This window comes from Oncorhynchus gorbuscha, linkage group LG08 (assembly GCF_021184085.1).
Source record: "Oncorhynchus gorbuscha isolate QuinsamMale2020 ecotype Even-year linkage group LG08, OgorEven_v1.0, whole genome shotgun sequence".
NCBI lineage: Eukaryota > Metazoa > Chordata > Actinopteri > Salmoniformes > Salmonidae > Oncorhynchus > Oncorhynchus gorbuscha.
The window spans coordinates 61,519,952-61,537,789 of record NC_060180.1 but is presented as its reverse complement, the minus strand read 5'-3'; the positions used below and the strand labels follow the sequence as shown (position 1 = coordinate 61,537,789).

Here is a 17,838-nt window from a genome sequence, read left to right as displayed (position 1 = left end):
CCGACCTTACATATAAAAAATACTGTACCCATATACATTTGAAGTCAATGTCAAGACGAACTAATAACTACTATTTGGCTGTACAAAGGGATTTGTTTAATCTTTTATTTTTTTAACCAGACCGTTCAAACCAGTGATATTATTACATGAAAGAATATTTGTTTCACAAAAGCATTAGGGCTCAGTTAAACCAAACCCACATTGCAGTATTTATGCAGTAGCTCTTTTTCCATCGTCAAATTAACACAGACTGGTCTTGGGTACTGTATAAAACCTGCAACTACACCAGGGCGATCCTCCTCAGGACTGCTTTCACTTTTCAGAATTTTGGGTGTGGGCACGGGATGAAGTGTGGGCACGGGATGAAGTGTGGGCACGGGATGAAGTGTGGGCACGGGATGAAGTGTGGGCACGGGATGAAGTGTGGGCACGGGATGAAGTGTGGGCACGGGATGAAGTGTGGGCACGGGATGAAGTCTGGGCACGGGATGAAGTGTGGGCATGGGATGAAGTGTGTAAATAAAGACACCTCATAAACATTTCTATGGCAGTTAATGAATCCCAGCCTTAGTTAGTCATTTGGTAAAAGGCCACAGAAGAATACAGAAAATGGTCATACAGTGACATAACGTATCAAAAAGTATCACACACATGCACTCATACACAAACACAAACACACTCACAACAGTTGTCATTGTCTTTTTAGACCAGAGGTTAAAATGTGATTTGCAGGTTAAACAAACTAATTACCCTGTCTATGTTTATTTATTGAAGCATGTTCATCTTAAAATATTAGATTTTTGGGTCAATATGGGTCACCTGTAAATAGGCAAGCGTTCCTTTTGAACACCTATTTTCCAATAAACAGTAACACATTGTGGGCATTGGGGAAATAAATCGGGCATTTTGTATGGTAGCCTACATTTGGTAAATGATTTAATTCTCATTCTATTGTCAATGACACTTGCCTTTTAAGGCACTCAGTATTACTGCAACATAATGAACATGGTGGAACAATCTTCACAAAGACACTCATCACACCCTTTCATCCACAAGACAAACTAAATCTGAAACAGGATACTCTAACCCACAACATAACCGGCAGAAAAAAAAGAGACTTCTACAAAAACAAATCACAATGCTCGACAAAACACTTGGACACACAACTGTAAACTACAGATCATTAGACATACATGTTGTTTCAAAAGAGATGAATTGGGGTGGGGGGCTCATAATAATAACTGGAATTGGATCACTGGAATGGTATCAAGCACTTTAATACCATTGCATTAACACCACTCCAGCCATTACTATGAGCCGGGGGCGGGGCAGCCATTGCCCACTGATCAGCCAAATGCTCATTACAGATTAGTATAACAGATACATTGTTCAAAAATCTTTAGGAAATCTTGACAGGCATTGGATTTCTCTTAATGTGACCAAGGGAGATGTCTGATTTTGGTGTAATGCCTGGAGCCACTAGATTTGACAGCTATAATGCAGTTCACCTCTGGCATTATCCGCTAAGCGGATGTTGGCTAAAGTGGATCTGATTGTAACTGCCAAAATAAAGGAAACACCAACTTAAAGTGTCTTAATAGGGGGCGTTGGGCCACCATGCGCCAGAACAGCTTCAATGCACCAGATTCTACAAGTGTCTGCAACTCTATTGGAGGGATGCAATGCCATTCTTCCATGAGAAATTCCATAATTTGGTGTTTTGTTGATGGTGGTGGAAAATGCTGTCACAAGCACCACTCCAGAATATCCCATCTGGTGACAGACGGCCATGGCATTTGGTTTACATCGTTTGCTCATCAAACCACTCAGTGACCATTTGTGCCCTGTGGATGGGGGCATAGTCATGTTAGCCAAAATAATGGCCTGATAAGCATTTTTATACATGACCCTAAGCATGATGGGATGTTAATTGTTGAAATAACTCAGGAACCACACCTGTGTGGAAGCACCTGCTTTCAATATACTTTCTCTCTCATTTACTCAAGTGTTTCCATTATTTTGGCAGTTACCTGTATACACTGGAAGAACCTGCCAGTCTCTGTTGTAAGTCAATTTTGACTTGAGTGGAAGCTAGGATTGACCCTTTAGTAACAAGCTGACATGTGTGCCAACATAAACAATATGATTATAGTAGCTAGAGTCTGAAGGAAATTCATTGTCGGTTGCGCTTCAAGGCTAAAGGGACCTGCCATTATATTAGAGCGTCCAGGGGTTATAGAAGGGTTGTCACTTTCACAATATGTGTGGGTATAAGAGAAACTGAGCAAAAGTGAGAGAATAAGAAAAGTGTGAGAGATTGAAAGGGAGGAAGAGGAAGTTGTGGCTCTAGGAAGTGGTGAACTTCCTGAGTGTGATGACAATGAGGGCGAGGAGGACTGAAGCCCCCAGGAAGACAGCGATGACAATAGCTGTGATGGCGCCCGGGCCCAGGACACCTGGACACACATAGTACATGCAACACGCAAAGGTTAGACACTAGTGTATAAACCATGATTGTCAAGTCAAATTCAAAGTAAAATTGTATTCAAAGTTCAAAGTCTAAATACAATTATATGGTTTATTAGCAATTCATTACATTTAAAGGGGTTGTAGTGTGGAACAACTAATAGACACAAATAACCCCACCACTGTGCTTTCACCAATGTCTCGCCATGCAAATAATGGCAGAATAGTATATAATTTTCTTAATCCTCTGGGTACAACCAAAATGATTGATATTAATAAACTGGTGATGGGAAATGTTCTGGAAAAATGAATGACATGAAGCACCCGTCTCACCTTCCTCCTCATCCATGACCTGTGAGTGGGTGGTGTCCTCATACTCGAAGGTTAACACTCTCTCCGTCATGTCCTTGAAGGGATCTTTGGTGGTGACGTCATATGTCCCGCCACCGGACAGTGTGTCCTGGTTGTCCCCTTGTAAAGTTGGCGTGGGGTCTTCCACGGTCTCTGTGAACAAATCAAATCAAATTGATTTATATAGCCCTTCGTACATCAGCTGATATCTCAAAGTGCTGTACAGAAACCCAGCCTAAAACCCCAAACAGCAAGCAATGCAGGTGTAGAAGCACGGTGGCTAGGAAAAACTCCCTAGAAAAGGCCAAAACCTAGGAAGAAACCTAGAGAGGAACTAGGCTATGTGGGGTGGCCAGTCCTCAACAACAACCGTGTGTGTTCACAATTTGGGCATGTTTGTAGACAAGTCTAAAGTGCCTTCAGAAAGCATTCATACACCTTGCCTTTTTCCACATTTTGCTGTGTTCAAGGCTGAATTCAAAATGTATTAAATAAAATGTAAATCACCCATCTACACACACACACAATACCCCAGAATGACAAAGTGAAAACATGTTTTTAGAAATGTTAGCAAATTTATTGAAAATGAAATAAAGAAATATCTAATTGTACACCCTAGTCAATACATGTTAGAATCACGTTTGGCAGTGATTACAGCTGTGAGTCTTTCTGGGTAAGCCTCTAAGAGCTTTGCACACCTGGATTGTACACTATTTGCACATTATTATTAAAAAAATTCTCCAGGCTCTGTCAAGTTGGTTATTGATCATTGCTAGACATACGTTTTCAAATCTTGTCGTAGATTTTCAAGACAATTTATGTCAGAACTAACTAGGCCACTCAGGGACATTCAATGTCGTATTGGTAAGCAACTCCAGTGTATATTTCAAATCAAATCAAATTTTATTGGACACATACACATGGTTAGCAGATGTTATTGCGAAGGTAGCGAAATGCTTGTGCTTCTAGTTCCATCAGTGCAGCAATATCTAACAAGTAATCTAACAATTCCATTACTACCTAATACACATACCTAAGGGACAGAATAAGAGAATACGTACATATTTGGCTTTGTATAAGGTTAATGTATAAGGTTAAGGTTAATGTCCTGCTGAAAGGTGAATTCCTCTCCCAGTGCCCGTTGGAAAGCAAACAACCTGGTTTTCCTCTAGGATTTTGTCTGTGCTTAGTTCTATTCCGTTTCTTTTTACCCCCCAAAACTCCCTAGTCCTTTCCGATGACATAGTGCAGCCCTCACCATGCTTGAAAATATGAAGAGTGGTACTCAGTGATGTGTTGGATTTGCCAAACACAACCCTTTGTATTCAGAACATAGTTAATTTCTTTGTCCTTTTTGTTGTTATTGCAGTGTTACTTTAGCCATTTAGCAAACAGGATGCATGCTTTGGAATATTTTTTATTTTGCACAGGCTTCCTTCTTTTCCCTGTTATTTACGTTAGTATTGTGGATGTTGATAAACCTTGCTCAGTTTTGTCCTATCACAGCCATTAACCTAACTGTTTTAAAGTCACCATTGGCCTCATGGTGAAATCCCTGAGTGGTTTCCTTCCTCTCCGGCAATTTAGTTAGGAAGGACGCCTGTATCTTTGTAGTGACTGGGTGTATTAATACACCATCCAAGGTGTAATTATTAAGTAGACTATTCTGAATAATTTCATTTATTTCTGAAGAGACAGTAGTAGCCTAATTCTATAACTTTGGCAAATGTATTTCAATTTATCAGGGGTGCTGCAGTCCCTCCAGAACCCTTCTCGCGTCTATGGTTCTATAAGGAAATAAATGATCAAGTGCAACGCTGGAGAGATGCGTTGCGAAAGAGATCATAAAGTGAATTTCATTCTAGTTATGTGAGAGCTAAAAGGCACACTTCTCACACAGCCACACAATGGTGGTTTCAAACATAGGTTACAAAGTTGCACAAACCATAAACCAGAATAAACTCTAAGAACATCAGGCCCGGGGCTGAAAATCAATTTTTATTTTTTTTCCACAAATTAACAGAGTCAACTCAAATGAACTTCAATCACTTTTATTCAAAGAATTTTTCAGCCACTAGATGTACTGTATCTGGCCAAACAGGTTCTGGAAAGAAACAGTCCAAAACGGAGAGGTGTCGGATCCTGTTCTGGCTCATATTCAGCACTGGATTGAATATTCAAGACATTTCAGCCTAACATTTATGTAATTCCACTGACATCATGGTGTATTTAATGTTTTTTACCCTTTGTTCGTGATATCCAAATTGGTAGTTACAATCTTGTCCCATCGCTGCAACTCCCCTACAGACCTGGGAGACATTATAGCTATTGTGTATAGGCCAGTGACATCAATATTATCCATTTTAATTTCAGGCTGTAACAGAACAAAATGGGGGAAAAAGTCAAGGCGTGTGAATAATTTCTGTAGGCACTGTATAAACTGTTCAAATGTAGCATTGTGTACATATTCATAGTGAAAAACATAACTTGTACAGATCTCTTCAGGAAATAGATATTCTACCATCAAAGGGACTACTACCTGGCGAAACAAGGGTTAAATAAAACATTTCCCTGCAGGTAACTGAACAAGCTCAGTCAGACCTACTACTCTCTAGACTTGAAGTTGCTATTCACATACTATCAGCTGGATAAAACCAACCCTGGAGAAAGAGTGTGAACTGAAAATATGACTCATGTTATATTACACATATTACAGTAGCTTTGCTGATGGCTGCTAATATATACTAATGCATGCAAATTTAGGAATGTAAGCCACTGTATGCTCCTCTAACAGAGAGTCAGTGAGTGACAGAGCTGTGAATGTAAGATACTGTATGCTCCTCTAACAGAGAGCCAGTGAGTGACAGAGCTGTGAATGTAAGATACTGTGAACAGAGAGCCAGTGAGTGACAGAGCTGTGAATGTAAGATACTGTATGCTCCTCTAACAGAGAGCCAGTGAGTGACAGAGCTGTGAATGTAAGATACTGTATGCTCCTCTAACAGAGAGCCAGTGTGAATGTAAGATACTGTATGCTCCTCTAACAGAGAGCCAGTGAGTGACAGAGCTGTGAATGTAAGATACTGTATGCTCCTCTAACAGAGAGCCAGTGAGTGACAGAGCTGTGCATGTAAGATACTGTATGCTCCTCTATCAGAGAGCCAGTGAGTGACAGAGCTGTGCATGTAAGATACTGTATGCTCCTCTAACAGAGAGCCAGTGAGTGACAGAGCTGTGAATGTAAGATACTGTATGCTCCTCTAACAGAGAGCCAGTGAGTGACAGAGCTGTGAATGTAAGATACTGTATGCTCCTCTATCAGAGAGCCAGTGAGTGACAGAGCTGTGCATGTAAGATACTGTATGCTCCTCTAACAGAGAGCCAGTAGTGACAGAGCTGTGAATGTAAGATACTGTACAGAGCTAAGTATTAGCACCAGTCTTTGATGCTACAGTGGAAAGTTGCTAAGCTACTAGCTTCTCTGCAAGCAGCCTCAGACCAGGGCCTGAAAGGATGTCTTCGTATGGGGATCAACACTCTCTGTGCACAGTACAGGTAGCCTCCGCTGTGTGCTCTCTCAACTCCTTCGCACACCTCGCTCTTCTCTCCAGCTCTCCACATTCTGCCCCTCTCCTCTCCCCCTCTCCTGTGTCTCTCACCCACATTCCACAGGTCCTAACATGGAAGTGCTACACAACATTTTACACCTTCATTGCAGCCATGGAAACATGGTCCAGATCTCTTAAACATCCCTCTCTTTCTCTTACTACCCCAGTAGAGGAGAGAAGGGGCAAGAATAGTAAAAGTGGATTCTGGATAAGGCCAATTGAAGTTACTAAACGGCAACTTGATTTGCTTCAATGATCTGAGAAGGGGTATTGTGTTAAGTGCACAGCTGAGTGAGCTTGACTTTTTAATTGAAAGAAACAGGGAAAATTTGATCCCAATCTACAAAGAAAAAAAAACGTCCACGCACACACGTATGCACGCACAAGTGCACACTTTAGGAGGTTGTTGGTACCTTAATTGGGGAGAACAGGCTTGTGGTAATGACTGGACTGGAATAGTATCAAATACATCAAACATATATTTAAATAAATATATTTTCCTAAGAAATTATCTTGTGGAAGCTAACCAATTTCAGTATTTATCTGGGCACACACACACAAACACACACACACACCACCCACACACACACAAGCCCACCTATCCACTCAGACTTACAAATCCTACCCGTGCTCACGCTACACATACCAACAAAACCATACACCAAACATATTTAAACTCAGACATCATTTACCGTTCAGTTATAAAACCGCCCACTCTAAACCTTACTGAACTCTGACAATCTCACAACCAAGCATTCCCACCATAGCCTCGGGAAGTAGGCTAAAAACAACTTCCCGCGGCTATGTTTCCCACTCAACCTTGCCAATACGGTTTTATTTGATAAATCTCGAAAATACACATAACAAAACATATCACTTCAAAAGACTCTCTCACACATTCAATTCCAACTATCAAAGATAAAAACAGAATAAAGTCCAAAGACTTGTGGGCCACAAACTCCGATAGCGAACTCTGTTGGTGAGGGCCTGTGTACTGTTGATGAGCCGAGCCGAGGCCGGGCGGGGGTTCTGATGTTGCTGTGTGTGTTGGTTGACTCATGTGTTAGCGTGTGACTTCCTGTGCAGGGGCTGGCTGCAGGTACAGAGCCCTGGGCCCCTGGCCAGCCTTGCCATCAATGAGGCCTTCAGCCTGTGGCACAAAAGGCCGCTTGTGCGGTCATGGAGGGCGGCTGCAGGTCTGCAGTAGAGGCAGGCTCCAACTGGTAACGGCCGGCTAGGCTCAAACCTAGAGTAGCCCCAGCCCCTACACGTCAAACAAGCTTGTTAATCAAATTGTATGAGTGTGTGTGAAAAGGTTGTACCTCCTTGGATAGCTTGGTTTAAGACAGAGAGAAAAGCGCTGCGATGTTTTTCCATTGGTGTTTGTTCACCTTATCAAGGAGGGCAGGAGGAGTTTGCTTCTCAGTAAATTTCCAGTAATGGCTCCCATTTGTAACCGCGGCGCTACCATTGGCCAGCTAAATAATCTCCATCAAGTACAGATTGACACTAAACTATATCTCATGACGAAGTTTCCAAAAGGTGTTCTTGCTATCAGTTTCAGGTAATTCCAGTCGACAAAATCCTTCTACAGATGTAGGATGTTCATTTGATCACCCTGTTGCAGAATAACTTTTGTTCATTTCAGACTTGATTTTCCCTTACGAAAAATGTATCATCAACCCATAACATTTTTTCCATTAATTAGAATCTATTTAATTCTCATTTCCAGTTGCTACAGGATTATTTTCCTGCTGTAGCAAACTGGTTTAAATAAGATCATATATCTCTGTATATGGGTCTAATATTGGTACCCACGACCAGTCGGTCATAAGACATTAACATGGGTCTATGAGGTGAGGAAACACAGGCTCGCTGTCACTCATTGACATTAGGTGGGCATTTCAAGTGTGGCGGTTAAACTGTCTGTGTTCACAAAGGGCAGCCCAATTCGGAATGTTTTTCCACTAACTGGTCTTTTGACCAATCACATTAGATATTTTCACATCAGATCTTTAATTTTTTTTTTTTTTTTAGAGCTGATGTGATTTGTCAAAAGACGAATTAGTGAAAACAATATCAGAATTGGGCTGCCTGTCTAAACCAGCCTCTATGGCATACCATCATGTCTCATTCACCCAGAATAACAGATCCAAATTCCACTAACATACACAGCTAATCTGCTTCACATCCAAAGTCTAACTCACTGATGACAGAACATACCATCTCAGTAGTCTCGTGCTTCTTGTCCACATCCGATACTGTACTACAGATGTTTGTAGCTTTGACCTCACCAGTCAGGATTTCACACGGCCTGGAGAGATGACAAAGCTTTCATAACGGGTGTATGCGAATGCCACCCTGCACGGCACTATCCCCCCCCCCACCAAAAAAAGGTGCACCGCCCATGCCCTCACCCGCTCCTCCTCCTCACAAAACAGGGTGTTAGTTACAAATATCCTGTGTGTTTGTGAGCTTCAGAATTTATAGCAGACCTCTCGTCACCAACTGTAAGCTGGCACAGGTCACAAGTCAGCCAGGAGGGCTCTGGTCTCGGGGGTGTGCACTTAAACCTCTACATGTATTCCGACCTTGAAATTAAGCATGAGAATAGCATGCTATTCACCCCCTACTAGTTTGGATGGGGATTGGATAAATTAAGGTATGGCAGTCAAAAGTTTTAGAACACCTACTCATTCAAGGGGTTCTCTTTATTTTACTATTTTATAGTACAAGGTGATTCGACTCAAGTTTAAAACAACTCACAAATATAAATGATTACCAAGTGATAAAACAAGAGTCAACTAAAAGGATCATTAGAGCCAAACAGACAGGGTTATGGAAGACAGATCATCAGGAGTGACAATGTTATCAATATGCATGACTTACTGTATGTCCACACAATGTTATCAATATGCATGACTTACTGTATGTCCACTCAATGCATTTTTCTGCCCCTCACAGTTTAATTTCACCTTTATTTAACCAGATATTCAACTCTTTAGAGACAGCAGGAGCGGTAGAGATACTCTAAATGATCGGCTATGGAAAGCCAACTGACATTTACTCCTGGGGTGCTGACTTGTTGCACCCTCGACAACTACTGTGATTATTATTATTTGACCATGCTGGTCATTTATGAACATTTAAACATCTTGGCCATGTTCTGTTATAATCTCCACCCAGCACAGCCAGAAGAGGACTGGCCACCCCTCATAGCCTGGTTCTTCTCTAGGATTCTTCCTAGGTTCTGGACTTTCTAGTGAGTTTTTCCTGGCCACCGTGCTTCTACACCTGCATTGCTTGCTGTTTGGGGTTTTAGGCTGGGTTTCTGTATAGCTGATGTAAGAAGGGCTATATAAATACATTTGATTTGAGGTAGGCCAGTTGAGAACAAGTTCTCATTTACAACTGTGACCTGGCCAAGATAAAGCATAGCAGTGCGACAAAAACAACAGAGTTAAACAAACAAACATACAGTCAATAACACAATAGAAAGATCTATGTACAGTGTGTACAAATGTAGAAGAGCATGGAGGTAAGGCAATAAAAAGGCCACAGAGACTAAATAATTACAATTTAGCATTAATACTGGAGTGATAGATGTGCAGAGGATGATGTGCAAGTATACATACTGGGGTGCAAAAGAGCAAGAGGGTAAGTAATAATATGGGGATGAGGTAGTCAGGTGTGCTATTTATAGATGGGCTGTGTACAGGTAGAGTGATCGGTAAGCTGCTCTGACAGCTGATGCTTAAAGTTACAGAAGGAGATATAAGACTCCAGCTTCAGATTTTTGCAATTCGTTCCAGCCATTGGCAGCAGAGAACTGGAAGGAAAGGTGGCCAAAGGAAGTGTTGGCTTTGGGGGTGATCAGTGCAATATACCTGCTGGAGCATGTGTTACAGGTGGGTGTTGCTATGGTGACCAGTGAGCCGAGATAAGGCGGGGCTTCACCTAGTAAAGACTTATAGATGACCTGGAGCCAGTGGGTTTGGCGACGGATATGTAGTGGGGACCAGCCAACGAGAGCATAGAGGTCGCAGTGGTGGGTAGTATATGGGGCTTTGGTGATAAAACGTATGGCACTGTGATAGACTACATCCAGTTTGCTGAGTAGAGTGTTGGAGGCTATTTTGTAAATGACATTCACCATAGTCAAGGATCGGTAGGATAGTCAGTTTTACGAGGGTATGTTTGGCGGTATGAGTGAAGGAGGCTTTGTTGCAAAACAAGAAGCAGAATCTAGATTTTGTTTTGGATTGGAGATGCTTAGTGTGAGTCTGGAAGGAGAGTTTACAGTCTAACCAGACACCTAGCTATTTGTAGTTGTCCACATATTCTAGATCAGAGCCATCCAGAGTAGTGATGCTAGTCGGGCGGGAGGGTGGGGGCAGCATTGGGTTGAAGAGTATGCACTTAGTTTTACTAGCATTTAAAAGCTGTTGGAGGCCACAGAAGGAGTGTTGTATGGCGTTGAAGCTTGTTAGCACAGTGTCCAAAGAAGGGCCAGATGTATACAGAATGGTGTCGTCTGCATAGAGGTGGATCAGAGAATCACCAGCAGCAAGAGCAGCATCATTTATATATACAGAGAAAAGAGTCGGCCCGAGAATTGAGCCCTGTGGCACCCCCATAGCGACTGCCAGAGGTCCAGAAAAAAGGCCCTCCGATTTGACACTGAACTCTATCTGAGAAGTAGTTGGTGAACCAGGTGAGGCAGTCATTTGAAAAGCAAAGGATATTGAGTCTGCCGATAAGAATGCGGTGATTGACAGAGTTGAAAGCCTTGGCCAGGTCGATGAAGACGGCTGCACAGTACTGTCTTTAAAAAAAAATTTTTTGTTGAATTTTACCCCTTTTTCTCCCCAATTTCGTGGTATCCAATTGTTGTAGTAGCTACCATCTTGTCTCATCGCTACAACTCCCGTACGGGCTCGGGAGAGATGAAGGTTGAAAGTCATGCGTCCTCCGATACACAACCCAACCAAGCCGCACTGCTTCTTAACACAGCGTGCATCCAACCCGGAAGCCAGCCTCACCAATGTGTCGGAGGAAACACCGTGCACCTGGCAACCTTGGTTAGCGCGCACTGCGCCCGGCACAGGTCACAGGAGTCGCTGGTGCGCGATGAGACAAGGACAACCCTAACGACCAAGCCCTCCCTAACCCGGACGACGCCAGGCCAATCCCGGTCGCGGCCGGTTACGACAGAGCCTAGGTGCGAACCCAGGGACTCTGAAGGCACAGCTGGCGCTGCAGTACAGCGCCCTTAACAACTGCGCCACCCGGGAGGCCCACAGTACTGTCTTTTATCAACGGCGGTTATGATATCGTTTAGGACCTTGAGCGTGGCTGAGGTGCACCCATGACCAGCTCGGAAACCAGATTGCATAGTGAAGGTACGGTGGGATTCGAAATGGTCGGTGATCTGTTTATTAACTTCGCTTTCGAAGATTTTAGAAAGGCAGGGCAGGATGGATATAGGTCTATAACAGTTTGGGTCTAAGATGTCTCCCCATTTGAAGAGGGGGATGACCATATGGTGTCCAAGGCACAGCTGGGGGCTGAAGGGGGTCTATAACAAGCGGCAACGGTGAGAGACTTGTTTCTGGAAAGGTGGAAGCTCAAATTGTTTGGGCACAGACCTGGATAGTATGACAGGACATTGCTCTTAAAAAATAAGTTACAGGTCTGTGAGAGCCAGAAATCTTGCTTGTTTGTAGGTGACCTTTTTCCACCATAATTTGTAAATAAATAAATAAAAAATCCTACAATGTGATTTTCTGGATTTTTTCTCCTAATTTTGTCTGTCATAGTTGAAGTGTACCTATGATGAAATGACAGGCCTCTCTCATCTTTTTAAGTGATGAGTGCACAATTGGTGGATGACTAAATACTTTTTTGCCCCACTGTATATCCACAGTAAAAGGAGTCCTATATCGACATAACCTGAAAGGCCGCTCAGCAAGGAAGAAGCCTTGCTGTGCCATTATGCAGAATTGATATTGTTTGGCCTTTTATCTTGCAGACATGAGCACTCTCGATTGCCTTAATTATAGGCTACCCCGACTTTCTCTGTCTCCTATTTCTGTCCTATATTAGTCACTATCAGTATCGACTGTCAGTAGGCATAATGACCACACATATTCAACTGTCAATTTACTATTAGTTCCATTCAGTTGGCAGAGTTTACATAATCATTTAATTACATTGTTTTGTTTACCTTTTAGTTCTCTCTGTAAAGGCGGTCAAGGCTGTGTGGTTATTGCTGAGGATCATTAGTAACAGATAATAATAGAACAGAAGACATAGGCTAAATAAATGTTTATGGAGCAGAGCGTGGACCAAGACCTAACAGTTTGAACCAGACGCATGGAGCAATGCCTGTCCGTGTCATCACACAGTTCCATGGTTAATGCAGGCAATAGACAAGGCTACTATTGTAAACTATTCTCCCTATTAGAATTATATATATACACACTAGTCTTCCAACATTAACATGGATTTAATAACTGAATGTGGCAATTTTCAGAATTTCTTTCTTCCGTGAGTAAAAACTCTCCAGATCAGAGTATTTTTAAATCTACCAATTGGAGCTGAAATGGAGATGAATATGCATATATTTAGAAGGCTTTCTTTCATTGATCCCTAATATTCTGAACCTGTTCTCTCTATTTATTCTAGTGAGTCTGTCAACAAAATTCGAACTAAAAAGGTACAACGTATTTTAAAGGGATGGTTTAAGATAAATGTACTATAAACCCTATTGAATGAAAATCCAGGAGAAAATCTGTTGGCCAGCAAGTGGGAGGGTTCTCAGCAGTTGAATGAAATGTATTCAGAGCGAACAAGGTAGCCACACCTGCAACAGAATAAGGTACACTACATGACCAAAAGTATACGGACACCTGCTCATCGAACAGCTCATTCCAAAATCATGGGCATTAATATGGAGTTGGTCCCCCCTTTGCTGCTATAACAGCCTCCAATCTTCTGGGAAGGCTTTCCACTAAATGTTATAAAATTGCTGTGGGTACTTGCCTCCATTCAGCCACAAGAGCATGAGGTTGGACACTGATGTTGGGCGATTAGGCCTGGCTCACAGTCGGCTTTCAAATTCATCCCAAAGGCATTCGATGGGGTTGAAGTAAGGGCTCTGTGCAGGCCAGTCAAGTTCTTCCACAGCAATCTTGACAAATCATTTCTGTATGGACCTCGCTTTGTACACTGGGGTTTCATGCTGATACAGGAAAGGGCCTTCCCCAAACTGTTGCCACAAAGTTGGAAGCAGAGAGTTGTCTAGAATGTCTTTGTACACTGTAAGTGTTAAGATTTCCCTTCACTGGAACTAAGGGGCCTAGTCCGAACCATGAAAAACAGCCCCAGACCATTATTCCTCCTCCACCAAAATTTACCGTTGGCACTATGCATTGGGGCAGGTAGCGTTCTCCTGGCATGCGCCCAAGTTAAATTAATCCATCGGACTGCCAGATTGTTAAGCATGACTTGTTGTAAAGGTGGCATCCTATGACTTTCACGTTGAAAGTTACTGAGCTCTTCAGTAAGGCCACTCTACTGCCAATGTTTGTCTATGGAGATTGCATGGCATTGTGCTCGATTTTATACACCTGTTAGCAACAGGGTGGCTGAAATAGCCAAATCCACAAATTTTAAGGAGTGTCCACATACTTTTGTATTATATAATGTATGTCTGAATACCAAATACTGAGAAGTACGTAGGAAAGGCATAAGGCAGAGATTTCCTCAGTCTGAATCAGCCCCCAGGAGAACAGCCAGTACTATGGCTGGGTCCCAATTCTGTAAAACAGTTTAATTTCCTTGTCTACTTTCCTTTAGTGATCACAGAGATATGGGTCTCTGGGAGGTTAGTACAACAGAGGAGTATTATGGTTGGGTCCAAATATTTCTAGGGCTTGGGTCTCTGGAATCTTTGCAAGTGGAGAACAAGAGTACTTTGGTTGGGTCCCAATACTGTTAACTGTTTTCTTTCCTTGTCTACTTTGTGCCCACTTGTCTACTTTACTACTTTACTTTGTGCCCACTAAGAGATGAATGAGCTGGATAGGTCAGAAGTTGTAGATTGAGGAAATGAAATGAGGAAATAAAGATTTGGTGGCGAATGATTTAGTAAGCAGTTTGTATTACGGTCAAGACAGCAGTCCTAGAGGAAATGAGTGGCACCATGCCTGGCATTACTGGTCCAAAACAACATGTAAAGTGGAAGTCATTCATATGAGTCATCTTGGAGATTTACTTATCTTGTGGATGACGGAATGCGGGGGTGCCGATACAGAATCTGATGCTTGTGAGACCATAGACATTCATCATAAAAGGAACTGCAAATCCCTAAAATAACAAATCATCATAAAAGGAAGTGCAGTTTTAAGAGACAATGCACAAAGTTCCAAGTTCAATGTTAAACTGGACATCACGATCATGCAAATGTCGATACAAAAATTAAACTGCGAATTCAGTAACTAAATTGTCAACAACACAGTTCATTATCAAACCAACCACCTCATCCTTAAAATGCTTAGATGTTACTATCAATCTGGTGTTATATTTTCCTCACTGCATAGTGGCAGTTGTGTACAGGTCATTGTTTTGAGGAAAAAGTACCACGTTCCTGGTGGCTTGCTGTGGCTCTAACCCTTGCCCTGACCCCTAGGGCCTTAATGCTGCTGTGCTGTGTTCCCAAGGCCCTCACAATACCGGGCTTTGTGGAATCCCCTCTTCTCCCATGCCACTCTTTAGGCTTATCACTCAAGTGTGAGAGTAGGAGAGACAGATATAGAAATGAAGGGAGAGGGACATGGATAGAGGAAGAGAGAGGTAAAAAGAGAACTAGAAAGAGGAAAGAAAGAAATAGAGGGATATTGAACTAGAAGATAGTGAGACAAATAGGGGGAGAGAGAAACAAGGGGAATTAGAACAAGAAAAACAAAACGAGAGGGTGATAACTCCAGCGAATCTGTTGACACCGTATCTAGATCAGCAGTAAAACCACACACAAAGATGGTAAAAAAAGGTTATTCTAACAAAGCCACTAACACTGATAATAAAAAATAATAAAATAAACCACTACAAATTGCTAGTACCTGGCATCCTTTTCAACCATTTTATCAGTGCATATTTCTGAAGTAGTCACAACTAGCAAATAGTAGTGTATTTCATATTCTCCTCTCATACCTAACACTTTTCAAAATAAAATGTTCATAAACCCGTATGAATAAGCACATAGAAAGGTTGACAACTCTTGACTCTTGGCAGAGGGAAACCACTGGCAAAATGAGCCAATATTTCAGTTTCAGACAGCTTCTAAACGTGAGGCATTATGAAAGCAAGTGAGTCAAAGACTAGCTTTCAGTCTCCAAACTTCCATTCGCTCAAACAACTGCATCATTTAGGGTGAGGGCACTCGCAACCGGGCCTCTAGATCAATAGTGGGGGGAAATGACACGTATACACACCTTGAGCTCAGCTAAATATGACCATATTTACCCAAAGCCCACTCAATGAGCAACATTCAGAATAATAGATTTTTCTGATAATTTGTCCACAGAAATAACAAGTCAAACATGGATTTGAATTCAATTTGAATGTTACTGAAATTGCAGATAATAGAAGACTAGTTGTTGATGTGCTTGTTGGAGTGGATGAAAAGCAGGCAGCATATTTTCTGCCTTCAACTTTGCAACAACTGACTTCAACAACCCTGCATTTCTGGTGGCAAATCTAGTGTTTTTCAACAAACATTGTGTAATTTCTCATCTACTTCTCTCTATAGAAGCCTCAACCAAACTGTTGTGTTTTCCCCTTGCCCCAACACTCTTTCCAATCCCTTGACCTTTTGAGGTGAGGTCTGAGTAAGGCAATGTTACAAAACATTATAAACACACATAATGTAGTAGTAAATACATGTATCGTAGTGTGGACGGTTTTTATTGCATTCACACTTAGGATATTCAAAAACATGCAAAGACCAATAAATGCATGTATCATATATTACACTCTTTCCGTGACTAATACAAGGACAACCAGGATACAACGTCCAGCAGGGAGCTTACCGGAGTGGATGGTGGCTACCCAGAGGCCTAGCAGGACCAGAAGGACGAGTCTGGATACACTGCTGCAGTTGGCCATGATGGTTCCTGTGTTGAGCTAGGACGACTGGACTGAGTCTCCAGAGCTCCTGAAGCATGTGCTAGTGAGTGCTGGATCAAAAAAAGAGGGGAAGAGAGAGGTGGAAGAGGGACTGGGTATTGAGAGAGAATCTTCTGGATGGGGCAGACTTTGCGAACACCTCTCATGAAGGCCCACCCACTTCATATTACTCAAATAAGGAGTTGCCTGCAGGCGCTGATCCAAGCTCTGTTCCAACTATTTTCCACCCGAAGTTATAATTAGGACTGGGCCAGGGTACACTGATCCTAGACCTGCTCATGAGAAACTTCTAACCAGAGAGTGGAAGACTTTACGATTGGCCATTTTCCATGCCTCCCCAACAGTCAGTCCATCGTCCTGTACCTTCCAGTTAGTAGACGTCACTGATACATGCTCAGATATTTTTTCAAAGTTCAGGATTTGGGGTAGGCTTATAAGACCCTAGATCTGTGGTAAGGGGTTATGGGCGTCAAGCTTGCCACTTGGGAGATATTTTGGGGTTTTGGAAGAAGCTGTGCGTTTCGATCTATCCCTATGTTACGAGTCGACACAGATGGATGTGGGTTATTTAAGCAATAAGGCCCGAGGTGGCGTGGTATATGGCCAATATACCACGGCTAAGGGCTGCTCTTATGCACGACGCAACCTGGAGATCTGATATTCCACAGCTGTCAGCATTCAGGTTTCAAACCACCCAGTTTATAGCCCTGGATGCTGATTGGCTGAAAGCCGTGGTATATCAGACCGTATACCACAGGTATGACAGAACATTTATTTTTACTGCTCCAATTACGTTGGTAACCAGTTTATAATAGCAATAAGGCACCTTGGGGGTTTGTGATATACGGACAATATACCACGCATAGGGCTGTGTCCAGGCATTCTGTGTTGCGTCTTTTGTAAGAACAGCCCTTAGCCGTACCACCTCGGGCTTAATTGCTAAAGTATTATTGGAAATCAGGGTAGGTATGCTCAGTAGGGTAAATTGTTTAGGATATAACCCAAAATTACATCAATGCAGGGAATGATAAACTCAGAGGGGAAAAATAATTTGGTTTTGGTTTGGTATTAGACCAATTATAGGATGATAAGTACTAATCTAGATCAGTAACTGGGAGGAGATATATTCACAACTATTGCATTCAACTTTGGACTTACACACGATTTATGCTATTTTAGATTTTAGTCTCTACAGCAAATCAGCATTAAAAAGCGTTGAGTACAA

At 42.2% G+C, this 17,838-nt stretch overlaps 1 protein-coding gene across 1 annotated transcript; it reads right to left on the bottom strand.

The window, feature by feature from the left end:
• Window positions 1-1,398: 1,398 nt before the first annotated feature.
• On the bottom strand, window positions 1,399-17,767 carry LOC124041931 (protein SNORC-like). Its single transcript, XM_046360115.1, has 3 exons — window positions 16,517-17,767; window positions 2,800-2,970; window positions 1,399-2,456 (listed from the first exon to the last, which is right to left on the bottom strand). The coding sequence occupies exons 1-3, from the start codon at window positions 16,590-16,592 to the stop codon at window positions 2,347-2,349; spliced, it is 357 nt and encodes a 118-aa protein (XP_046216071.1). The 5' UTR covers window positions 16,593-17,767; the 3' UTR covers window positions 1,399-2,346.
• Between the last annotated feature and the right edge of the window lie 71 nt (window positions 17,768-17,838).